The sequence below is a fragment of the Scyliorhinus torazame genome, chromosome 7 (assembly GCF_047496885.1).
Source record: "Scyliorhinus torazame isolate Kashiwa2021f chromosome 7, sScyTor2.1, whole genome shotgun sequence".
NCBI classification, from domain to species: Eukaryota; Metazoa; Chordata; class Chondrichthyes; order Carcharhiniformes; family Scyliorhinidae; genus Scyliorhinus; species Scyliorhinus torazame.
Window position 1 is genome coordinate 40,911,390 of NC_092713.1, and position 13,249 is coordinate 40,924,638.

The window sequence follows — 13,249 nt, forward strand, 5'->3', positions numbered from 1 at the left end:
CCTTGCCAAATGTAGATGCCAAGGTGCTGGCGAAGGTCTTAGCCACGAGGATTGAGGATTGTGTGCCGCAGATCATCCATGAAAACCAGATGGAGTTTGTGAAGGGGAGACAGTTGAACGCGAATGTGCGGAGGCTTTTGAACGTTATCACGATGCCGGCGAGGGAGGGGGAGGCGGAGATAGTGGTGGCGATGGATGCTGAGAAAGCCTTTCATAGGGTACAGTGGGGGTACCTGTGGGAGGTGCTGAAGAGGTTCGGGTTTGGGGAGGGGTTTGTCAGGTGGGTTAGGCTGTTGTATCAGGTCCCGATGGCGAGTGTGGCCACAAATAGGAGGAGGTCCGAGTACATTCGGTTGCACCGAGGAACGAGACAGGGGTGTCCCCTGTCCCCTCTGCTCTTCGCACTGGCGATTGAACCCCTGGCTATGGCACTGAGAGAGTCGAGGAACTGGAGGGGGTTGGTGCGGGGTGGGGAGGAGCATAGGGTGTCGCTTTATGCGGACGACCTGCTGCTGTATGTGGCGGACCCGGTGGGAGGAATGCCAGAGGTAATGAGGATCCTTAGGGAATTCGGGGACTTTTCGGAATACAAGCTCAATATGGGGAAGAGCGAGCTGTTCGTAGTTCAGCTAGGGGACCAGGAGAGGGGGATTGGCGAGCTCCCACTAAAAAAGGCGGAGAGGTGCTTCAAATATTTGGGGGTCCAGGTGGCCAGGAGCTGGGGGGCCCTGCATAGGCTTAACTTTACAAGGCTGGTGGAGCAAATGGAGGAGGAGTTCAAGAGGTGGGACGTGTTGTCGCTGTCCTTGGCGTGTAGGGTGCAGTCAGTCAAAATGACGGTGCTCCCAAGGTTTTTGTTCCTGTTCCAGTGCCTCCCCGTGTTTATCCCGAAGGCTTTTTTCAGGCGGGTTAACAGGAGTATAATGGGGTTTGTGTGGGCGCGAGGGACTCCGAGGGTGAGAAGGGTCTTCCTGGAGCGGAGAAGAGATAGGGGGGGGGGCTGGCACAGCCCAACCTCTGTGGGTACTACTGGGCTGCCAATGCGACGATGGTGCGCAAGTGGGTGATGGAGGGGGAGGGGGCTGCATGGAAGAGGCTGGAGACGGCGTCCTGTGTGGGTACGAATCTGGGGACGCTGGCAACGGCGCCACTGCCGCTCCCTCCAAGGAGGTATACCATGTGCCCGGTGGTGGTGGCGTCCCTCAAAATTTGGGGGCAGTGGAGTCGGCATAGGGGGGGGAGTTGGGGCCTTGGCGTGGACCCCATTACGGGAGAACCACCGGTTTGCCCCATAAAGAACAGGTGGAGGGTTTTCGGGGTGGCACAGGGCAGGGATACAAAAGTTGGGGGACCTGTTTGTGGACGGGAGGTTCGCGAGCTTGGGTGAGCTCGAGGAGAAGTACGGGCTCCCCCCCGGGGAACACCTTCAGGTACTTACAGGTAAGGGCGTTTGCCAGACGGCAGGTGGTGGAATTCCCGCGGCTACTGCCACACACAGTACAGGACAGGGTGCTCTCGGGGGGTAGGTGGGAGTGGGGAAGATCTCGGAAACTTACCAGGTGATGCAGGAGGAGGAGGAGGCCTCGGTGGTGGAGTTGAAAGGTAAGTGGGAGGAGGAGTTGGGAGAGGAGATCGAAGAGGGGACGTGGCAGATGCCCTAGGGAGGGTGAATTCTTCCTCTTCGTGCACGAGGCTCAGCCTCATACAGTTTAAGGTGCTGCACAGGGCACACATGACCGGGACAAGGATGAGCCGGTTCTTTGGGGGTGAGGACAGGTGTGTTAGGTGCTCAGGGAGCCCAGCAAATCACACCCATATGTCCTGGGCATGCCCAGCGCTGGAGGAATTTTGGAAGGGGGTAGCGAGGATGATGTCGAGGGTGGTAGGATCCAGGGTCAGACCGGGCTGGGGGCTCACAATATTTGGGGTGGCAGAGGAGCCGGGAGTGCAGGAGGCGAAAGAGGCCAGAATTCTGGCCTTTGCGTCCCTGGTAGCCCGGCGAAGGAGTCTCCTTCAGTGGAAAAATGCGACGCCCCTAAGCGTGGAATCCTGGATCAGCGATATGGCAGAGTTCATTAAATTGGAGAGGGTGAAATTCGTCTTGAGAGGGTCGGTACAAGGGTTCTTTCGGCGGTAGCAACCGTTCTTACACTTTCTGGCAGAACGATAGACATTGGTCAATGGCAGCAGCAGCTCGGGGGGGTTTACTTTATTTTTTTTAATGTTATTTACACTGGAGGGTTTGAGGGGGTGTATACACCTGTTGTGTTAAGCCGGGGTGTTAATGTTTATTTATTATTTATGTACGGGGGGGAGGGGTTTGGGGGGTTGCTTTTTTAGATTGTGTTTTGTACTTAACCCTGTTGGGTTCTTTTTTCTTTCTCATTTTGTTATTGATATTTTATGAAAACCTTTAATAAAAATTATTTTTAAAACATTTTTTTTTTAAAATGGCATCCTGACCTCTTGTTACGATGGGGCCACCATTAAACCCGCAGTCGGGAACACAGGGAAATCTTGCTCAATGTTTCAGTCAAAATGACTTCTTCTGACTGTGATGCAGTAATAATAATGTAATAATAATAATATTGTAAAGTATATTCTGCAATGGAATTCATTGTAAAATATATTCTACAATGGAATTCATTGTAAAGTATAGTCTGCAATGGAATTCATTGTAAAGTATATTCTGCAATGGAATTCATTGTAAAGTAGATTCTGCAATGGAATTCATTGTAAATTATATTCTGCAATGGAATTCATTGTAAAGTATATTCTGCAATGGAAATCATTGTAAAGTATATTCTGCAATGGAATTCATTGTAAAGTATATTCTGCAATGGAATTCATTGTAAAGTATATTCTGCAATGGAATTCATTGTAAAGTATATTCTGCAATGGAATTCATTGTAAAGTATAGTCTGCAATGGAATTCATTGCAAAGTATATTCTGCAATAGAATTCATTGTAAAGTATATTCTGCAATGGAATTCATTGTAAAGTATAGTCTGCAATGGAATTCATTGTAAAGTATATTCTCAATGGAATTCATTGTAAAGTATATTCTGCAATGGAATTCATTGTAAAGTATAGTCTACAATGGAATTCATTGTAAAGTATATTCTGCAATGGAATTCATTGTAAAGTATAGTCTGCAATGGAATTCATTGTAAAGTATATTCTGCAGTGGAATTCATTGTAAAGTATATTCTGCAATGGAATTCATTGTAAAGTATATTCTGCAATGGAATTCATTGTAAAGTATATTCTGCAATGGAATTCATTGTAAAGTATAGTCTGCAATGGAATTCATTGTAAAGTATATTCTGCAATGGAATTCATTGTAAAGTATATTCTGCAATGGAATTCATTGTAAAGTATATTCTGCAATGGAATTCATTGTAAAGTATATTCTGCAATGGAATTCATTGTAAAGTATATTCTGCAATGGAATTCATTGTAAAATATATTCTGCAATGGAATTCACACATTCATGACACTTAATGAATTCACTTTTTCTTATTTAAACGTGGCACTGATCTCTTATGTTCTGCCTCACCAAGAGCTTAAAAAAATTACATTGCACTCTATTGCCATATTAAAAACGTTCATAACATTTCCAAAATGTACAGCATAAAGTATCCCTTACCCTATTCTCAGCGAGAAAATCAATATGCAGCATATATGTTACACAACGACCATTCTTTTAGTGCTGCTCTCTGTACTGTTAACCTAATTTATTGACACATCGGGAACAACATTATGTTATGGATGTTTAATTCAAAGGGACATGTTTTCCTGTTAGTAACTGTTCAAGGTCAAGCATGGTTTCATTCTGGTCTACTTTGAAATTATATGACCCACGATTCATTGTGTCATGACCCTAAATTTAAAGCTAGTGATGTGTAATGCAACAGGATTCATTAATGGCCTCATAGTAAAGGAGCTACGAGACAACAAGTGATCATAACATTATGGAATTTCACATTCAGTTTGGGGGTGAGGAACCTGGGTCCAGTACTAGTATCTTAGGCTTAAATAAAGACAATTGTAAGAGTATGGAGACAGACTGGGCTAGATTGGACTGGGAAAATAGGTTCAAAAGTAGGATGGTAGGGAAACAGTGGCATACATTTAAGGAGCTATTACATAACTCAGTAAAGATATATTCCATTGAGAAAGATAAAATCTTATAAGCAGTATTATAAAGTCCAGAAAGGAGTCCACACCCAGTCAAAGGAAAAATATTTAATACAACAGAACAAGAATACAGAAGCAGTTACTCTACTACAAGCAACCTATAGTTCAATCCCCCAGTTTCAGAAGTGTCCCATGGCCTGCTTAAGGTTTCATTAGTGTCCCATGACCTGCTTAATCTCAGGTTATGACAAGAAGGATACACCATCCATGGTAAAAATTAAGAAGTTAAGGATAGTATTAAATTGAAAGAAAATGTGTACAACATTATGATGATTAATGGTAGGTCAAATTTTAGAATGCAACAAAGAATTACTAAATAGAAATATAGGAGCAGGAGGAGGCCATTCGGCCCTTCGAGCCTGCTCCGCCAATCATTATGATCATAGCTGGTCAAAATAAATCAAATAAAAATGAGAGTAGGAGAGAAATCAAGCTATAAATATAAAAACAGACTGTAAACATTTCTATAATATAAAAAGGAAAACAGAAGCTAAAATGAGCGATGATCCCTTAGAGGGTGAGACTGGGAATTAATAATGGGAAATGAGGAAATAGTGGAAGTTTTGTATCAGTTTTCACTGAAATCATCCCAAAAATAATTTAAAATCAAGAGGGAAAAGGGAGTGAGGAACTTAAAACAATCACGGTTGTGAGGGAAAAGATACTGGGAACATTATTGGGACTGAAATGTCCCCTGGATCTGATAGCCTGCATCCTGACATCCTTATAAAAATGTGGTGGAAAAGAGAGTGGATGCATATGTTGTAATATTCCAAAGTTTCATGGATTCTGAAAAGATCCTAGCAGATGGAAAACCACAAATGTAGCACTTCTATTCAAGGTTGGGGTGAGACAGAAAGCAAGAAACTATAGGCCAGTTAGTCTAACATCAGTCATAGGGAAAACATTTGACTATATTGTTAAGGCAGTAATAGCAGGCCATTTAGAAAATCATAACATAATCAGGTAGGGTCGAGACGGTTTTATGAAAGGGAGATCAACTTTGTCTAATTTATTCTAGAGATTTTGAGGACTGAGATAATGGGGTATTTGGGCATTGGTTAATGTGCCACATGAGAGGTTATTGCTCAAGACGGGAGTTCATAGTGTTGGAGGTGTTGTGTTAGTATAACAAGAAGGCGGCAGTCTGGATAAATGGGTTATATTCCAGTTGGCAGCAGAGCGCCACAGAGATCAGTGCTGGAGCGTCGACCATTCACAATCGCATCGATGATTTGGATGAAGGGACCGAGTGAATGCTAACTAAATTTGCCGATGACACCAAGGTATTTGAAAGCAATTTGTGCAGAGGGCACTGAAAGTCTGCAAAGGGATATCCATAGGTTAAGTGAGTGGGCAAACATTTGGCAACTGGGGCATTATCTAAGAAAATTTAAACTTGTCCACTATGGCAGGCTGAATAGAAAATCACAGTATTAGTAATCTGGTGAAGAGGAATCAGGGTGTCCTGGTACATGAATCACAAAACTTTAGCTTGCATGCAAATATAGCAAGTGCTCGGGAAGGCATATGGAATGTTGGAATTATTGCAAGGGGAATGGAATATAAAGAAGGGACATCTTGCTACAGCTATAAAGGACCTTAATGAGACTGAATCTGGAGCACTTTGCACTCAACTGATTCCTGGGATGGAAAAGCTATCTGATAAGGAAAGTTTCAGCAAGTTGGGCCTACACTCATTGGAGTTTAGAAATACAAAGGTGATCTTATTGAAGTATATGAGATTCCGAGAAGATCTGACAGGGTGGATGATGGAAGGATACTCTGCCTTATGGGGGAGGCTAGAACTAGGGGGAACAGTCTATTGATAAGGGGGTCTCCCAATTAAGATGGAGGTGAAGGTCGGTTTATCATAGTGGGCTGAACAGCTGGCTTGTAATGCAGAACAATGCCAGGAGCGTGGGTTCAATTCCCATACCGGCCACCCCAAACAAGCGCCAGAATGTGGCGACTAGGGGCTTTTCACAGTAGCTTCATTGAAGCCAACTTGTGATATTAAGTGATTATTATTATTCAGAGGAACGTTTTCATTAGAGGATCCTTAGATTTTGGAATTCTTTTCCCAGTGAAGGCTGAGTCATTGGATATATTCAAGGCTGAGTTAGACAGATTTTTGACTGACAAAGGAGCCAAGGATTCTGGAAGGTTGGTACGAAGGTTAAATTAAGGTCACAATCAGATCAGCCATGACTTCATCGAATGGCAAAGCAGGTTCAAGGGAACCGAATGACCCCCGCCTCCTATTTCTTATGATCTTACAATGCACATGCCTTATTACACTGTTGCACAATATCAAATTAAATTATCTTGTGCATATATCAAATGCAAAACTATAATTGCTTAAAAGCAGGCACATTTACCTTACCTCCACACCCGATATCCCCTGACAATCGACCATCAAATGTGTATAAGATAGACATGAAGAAGCTCAGAGTGGAGTTCATTTTTTTTTAAACACAAATGGAATTTGTAATTACAGTGGCAACTACTAAGCCCTAAGCATTAATCAACAGTAGTATTGAGAAAAAATATAATTCCATTTAATCCTCAAAGGCTCCTAGGATACCCAGTACCAGGATGGGGGACGCAGGTATGTGCGCATGTTGATTACATGTAGGTTGCAAATTTACCAACCCAATTTACTGCAGCAAAATAAAATCAATGGAGACAAGATTTTAATTGTATGTTTAATCCAGGCCAGTGTTTAATAATTCAGTCTTTTAAGTATAAGTATTACTTTAGCTTTCCAATAAATATTCGATTATGGTAAAGAAATCGGATCACAATATCATTTTCAGATTTTGACCTGCCTTTAGCAATAACCCTTATGCTCTGCCATGCCTTTTGCGATTTGTTAGAACAGTTTTACGTGAACAGTTTTAACGAGCAACACCTGCTACTTTTATTAAGCGAATTACAATGTCACCTAGCAGAAGTTGTTTAGATGATCTGCGAAATGTAATAAAGGCGAAATACTGAGGATGCTGGAATTCTGAGATAAAAACAGAAAATTCTGGAAAAGCTCAGCCGGTCTGGCAGCATCTGTGGGGAGAGAAAGAGAGTTAGGCTGGACCTTTCCGGCTGCTCATGCCTGCGGACCTTCCGGTCCCGCCAACCGCCTCGTGCTTCCCGGCAGCAAGGGATGCATTCAATGGGAAACCCTGTTAGCGTCGACCGGAGCAGAAGGTATAAATGATAGCATAAAACTTTTCTTAGGCCATTTCTATTTATTTTAATTGCCATGGACAAAATGTTTTCCCTTTGAAGATTTCACTTGCCTTAAACCACCAAATTAAATGCTACATACAAATTCTTTAGGATTTTGCAATGAATTTAAACGATTTTATGTTTCTCGCAACTTTGTTACATTTAAAATATTCCTTTTCTCTTTAGAGAACAATAAATCTGAGAAATTCTCCAGAACTGAAATAATAAACATTTCAGTTGCCTTTCCATACTATCTTCGACTTTATTATTTGAATTTCTGCTTCTGTGAGAACAGGCTGTAGAAATTTGGTCCAATCACTTCCTCCAAATTTATGCTCATTAATACCAAAAAACAAAATCCAAAATGATGCACCGACAACAATCCTATATTTTTTAAAACTCCACTGCACTGAAATTTAGATATTGTGAATAAATGTTCAATATAGCGATCTACATCAATGAATCAACATTAAATAATGTGTTTGATAAAGGATAGTCCAAGTTATGGCTAGAGATGTGTTTGGTAGGTAAAAGACATTTTTATTCAGCATGTTGCGCTATTCTGAAGTTCTGAGTGGTCTGGGAGGCCTAAAGGTTGACAAATCTCCAGGGTCAGGTGAAATGTATTCCAGGCTGCTCAGTGAGGCAAGGGAGGAAATAGTAGGGGCACTGGCAATAAGTTTCAATTCCCCTCTAGCTGCAGGAGAGGTACTGGAGGACTGGAGGATAGTCAATGTGGTACCATTATTCAAGATGGGAAGAAGGGAGGTATAAATCAGGAAACCACAGGCCAATCAGTCTGACCTCAGTGGTGGGGAAACTATTGGAAGCAATTCTAAGCATGAGAATTAATCTGGATTTGGAGGGGCAGAGATTAATCAAGAACAGTCAGCATGGTTATGTTAAGGGGAGGTCATGTCCGGCCAACTTGATTGAATTTTTCGAAGAGGTGACCAGGTGTGTAGATGAGGGAAATGCATTTGACGTAATCTACTTGGACGTCAGCAAGGCTTTTGATAAGGTCCCACATGGGAGACTGATAGTGAAGGCTCATGTGATCCAAGGAAGTTTAGCAAATTGGAGCAAACATTGTCTGAGTGGCAGGAAACAGAGGGTGATGGTCGAGAGGTATTTTTCTGACTGGAAGACTGTGTCCACTGGGGTCCTTCAGGGGTCAGTGTTGGGGCCCTTGTTGTTTGTGGTTTATATAAATAATTTAGATATCAATGTAGGAGGGCTGATCAGTAACTTTGCAGATGATATGAAAATCGGTGGGGTAGTAAATAGTGAGGAGGATAGCCTTCGATTACAGGAGGATATAGATGGGCTGGTCAGATAGGCTGATCAGTGGCAAATGGAATTCAATCCAGTGATGCAGTTGGGCAGGACAAACAAGGCAAGAGAATCCATGATAAACGGGAGGATCTTGGGCAGCACCAAGGATCAGAGGGATCTTGATGTGCATGAACACTGGTCCCTTAAGGTAACAGAGCAGGTTGAGACATTGGTTAAAAAAGGCATTTGATATACTTGTCTTTGTTAGCCGAGGCACAGAGTTTAAGAGCAGGAAGGTTATGCTGGAACTGTATGAAACGTTGGTTAGATCACAGCTAGAGTATTGTGTGCAGTTCTGGAATTCACATTACAAGTGTGATGTGATAGCACTGGAAAGAGTGCAGAGATTTACCAGGATGTTGCCTGGGCTGGAGAGTTTTAGTTATGAAGAGACATTGGATAGACTTTGGTTGTTTTCCTTGGAGCAGAGGAGACTGAGTGGGGACATGATTGAGATGTATAAAATTATGAGGGGCATAGTTGGAGTGGACAGGAAGAACCTTTTCCCCTTGGTGGAGGGTTCAATGACCAGGGAACAGAGATTTAAGGTAAGAGGCAGGAGGTTTAGAGAGGATGTGATGAAAAATCTTTTTACCTAGAGGGTGGTGGGAGTTTGGAATTCGCTCTCTGAAAGGGTGGTGGAGGCAGAGACCCTCACAACATTTAACAAGTATTTAGATGTGCACTTGCGATCCCAGGGCAAACAAGGCTATGGGTCAAGTATTGGAAAATGGGATTAGAATGGTTAGGTGGATGTTTTTTTTTCAGAAAATATTTTATTGAAGCATTTGTAATTTTCACAATTTGCAGTTTAACACTTTAACATTCCTTAAACAGCCACGGGGGCCGACAGACGCAAAAAAGCTAAAAACGTCCCCTACTACCTCGGCCCTATTTCCTAATTACCCGTGTATTAAGTTCCCTGTCCTCGTCTTACACTACGATGCCTCCCATGTCACTGACCCATGCTCCTGGCTTTGGGGGTTCCGATGTCCCTCCATCCCAGCAAAATCAGTCTCCGGGCCACCAGGGAGGAGAAGGCCAGAACATCGGCCTCCCTCCCCCCCCTTGGCCCCCAGATCTTCCGATACCCCAAATATTGCCAATTCTGGACTCGGAGTCACCTTCCCTTCCAGGACCTCTGACATAACGTCCACAAATCCCTGCCAGAATCCCCTCAACTTCGGACACGCCCAGAACATATGTAAATAATTCGCCGGGCTTCCCCCACAGCGTCCACACCTATCCCCCACTTTCTCAAAAAAACCTGCTCATCCGGGCTACCGTTATGTGGGCCCTATGAAAAGTGGATATTTTTGACCGGTGCAGACGCAATGAGCCGAAGGGCCTTTTCTGTGCTGTGTGACTGTATGACTCTCAATTAACAACTTATCTCAGTGATGTTTAGATTATAAGTTTTCTTTCTTCCTTCGCACTGTGGGAAGAATGCTGAGTATTTCATTCCATTTGATTGGCAACACCGATCACTACCTTCAGCACTAAAATCCAAGCTTCTGGACAAGCTGTTTGGCCTTGACTTCTAGTACCATTTTAATGAAGATTTCAATGATATCTCTCGAGTAACTGTGCTGAGTAGATAGTTATGACTAGTAACATCTCAAACTCAACGTCCAGTATGTGAATTGAAGAATTGTTGCTGAAAATATCTTTGTATTATTAAGAATTTGGAATATTTTCACGTTCTCTGGGCTTCAACAAGAATTCTGGCCTCCTCTAATCTACTACTTTTACATAAAATCTTTCTGTGTTTTTAGTGCATGCCAGCTCTCTCTGTTGCTTTAAAGCTTTTCACAACTAACTATGTGCATAAGACGTTAAAACAATGTTGTGGTATGTATCCTTCTTCCAACAGAATTTGGTTTTAAACTTTTGTGAAATCTGAAAATGTCCGAGAAATATAAGTAACAATATCCATCTTTGTTCTCATTCCTCAATCAGCAGCCTTGAGATCTAAAATGACCAGGCTAGGTAAAAAGCTGGTGATGTAAAGTGGAACCTTCCATCCAGCAGTAACTTGACCATTAGTACTACCTGGAGCAGTGAGAGGTAATGTGCCCATTTAAATACAGGACGAACAAGTGGAAATGACCATCCATTGAGTTTGTTTTGCTGCAACTTAATCTACTATTCAGCTACTGCATATATATTCATTCAAAATGTTGTATCCATTACATTTGTATCAGCTATCATTTACCTAAACATAACTAATGTATCTGATTATTTGTGCTCTATATTATACATGAAAAACGGTAGTTGGTGCAACTAACTATTACAAACTTGCGTTTAATTAGTTTTAGTTTTGAAACTGACTTTCACTTACATTCTTAGTTTACAAGACAATCTTTGTAAGTAATAAAGTACTCTTGCCAAAATTATCTGTATTGTTATGTTTTTTTTCCTCCAAATTTGAATGTAAAATAATTGGTGACCATTTTCACCTTGCGTTATTGACACTGACCCGTAACTTTCTCGGAGCGGTGCTCTCCCGGCTGCAGCAGCGCAGTGTAAATGGAGGACTCGTCCCCCACCCCCCTTTTATATTACTAGCTGGGGTAAAGCAGGGGAGATTAAAGGGACTATTGAAAGGGAGAAGGTAAGTTACAGAGGTAAGTGAACGGGATGTGGAGGTTCAGATATTGGCAGGGGGTGGGCAGGTATCAGACGGGGGCTATCAACGCCATATCAGGGGTGGGGTGCTTGGTTGGGTGGAGGGGGGGGCAGGCGGGGTTCGGTCTGGGACTTTAAAATAGTCACACTGCAGTCAGAAGTGCTTTTTTCTCTTCTAACACTTTTCAGTTTAACTATGAGTGTTAAACTGGCAGAAGCACACAGGGGAAGTTAGCCCTTCTGGACAATTGCCGCGTAAACCCTTACATGGGAAATTCCAAGAGGTATTCCCCAGCATATCATTGGAGTATGGCCCAAATGCGATGCTGGGCAGCCAGGAGGCTTATGGGCAATTTCTAGGTTGGCATGTTTAGCCTTATGATAATGAAAGGCACTCCCGTTTGAAACTATGCTACAATCAATAATGCACTTTTCTATAGATTTTCATAGCAATACTGATGCATAATCCTATCAGGTATATATGGTTTGAAGCTAGGTAGGCCCTGCTTCTCAGCTGACAGAAAACTAGAGCTTGCAGTCTGATGCAATAAGTGTGTGTTTTGGTGATATGAGATCAGAACTGGGGGAGCCTGATCGAAGTAAGTCAAGTTGAATGATTAAAGCACAGAAACTTCTTTTTAGCTCTAATTGATATTTGCAATTTCTTCCCAAATTGTAAACGTTTTTATGAATGTGATGAAGTTACCTAACCTATTTATATCAAAGCTTAAACGTGAAAGCCCAACAAATCTCTACCATTGTCTATCATTTGTATCCAGACTGCCCTCAAGGCAGAGGAAAAATAACTTTTAAAATTCATTAAACTTCTGAGAGGTCTATGGAGTAATTGACTGTATATGAGTCATCTATTATTTTCTCACATACAATTTGCCATGTTACTAATTAAAATCAGATTACTAATTAAAATCAGATTATCTGATTTATAATCTATAACATTTAAGAAACATATCAATGAGCACTTAAATCAGCAAGGCATAGTACGCTATAGACCAAGTGCTGCTAATGGGATAAGTATAGATTGGTATTTGATGGTCGGCATAGACATGGTGGGCTGACGGACCGATTCCTGTGTTTATGACTATGGCGCTTTCTACCCGAATGGGAATAGAGTCCCATAACGAGCGTGTATAGCCAGGTGTTTCCCGGCGCTTGGAGCGTCGAGAAATCCCACGCTATCGAACAGAACTCTGTTCCCATTTGGGTAGATTTGAGGCCTCAGCGGAGAGCTCCCCGATGAGGCCACACTTAGTTCTATTCCCTGCACTGAGGAGCTCCGTTCGCCGGAACCCTTCAGTGCAGGAGGAGATCGGGTCGCCATTTTAAAAGGGTGTCCCGATCTCTCGACCCACCAACATGACCCCCGAACCCCAACTCACCTATAAGGGGGCACTCGGGCCCCCCAACTCCAATCCCTTGCATCAATGCCCATCATGGGAAAATGCCAGCTTGGCACCTTGGCAGTGGCATCTGGGAACCTTGACAGTGCCCAGCTGGCACCCAGGTGGCACTTCCAGGGTGTCAGGCCTGCAGTGCCAAGGTGGTACCAGCAATGCCAGGGTGCCACCCTGCACAGAGGGCAAGCACTTGGGGGCCTCCAATCCCCTGGGAGACCCCCATGAATGCCATTCCTTCTGGTCTACATTTGTGGAGACTAGCACTGAACAGCACTTGCCCAAGGTCTTCAATGCAAAGGGATTAGATTGCAAGCCTTGGAAAGATCATGGGAGTGCATATTAGAGTGAGACTAGCTGCCTCTAATATGCAGATTTGCTATTAAATGAGCCGCCACAATGGAGGGGATTCACATTGCGACATCCCGCAAGATCTCACAAGGCGT

At 43.0% G+C, this 13,249-nt stretch overlaps 1 protein-coding gene across 7 annotated transcripts in view; it reads left to right on the forward strand.

The window, feature by feature from the left end:
• The window catches only part of LOC140426158 (palmdelphin-like), a 136,727-nt gene extending 125,568 nt beyond the window's left edge, over positions 1–11,159 (forward strand). For 6 of the 7 annotated variants that reach the window (XM_072510588.1, XM_072510584.1, XM_072510585.1 and 3 more), the window contains one exon: positions 10,723–11,159. In XM_072510588.1, the coding sequence (XP_072366689.1) occupies positions 10,723–10,772 (50 nt within the window). In that variant the 3' untranslated portion in view covers positions 10,773–11,159. The remainder of the gene's footprint in view (positions 1–10,722) is intronic. The other variant, XM_072510583.1, reaches the window with a different exon arrangement.
• The last annotated feature ends 2,090 nt before the right edge of the window (positions 11,160–13,249 follow it).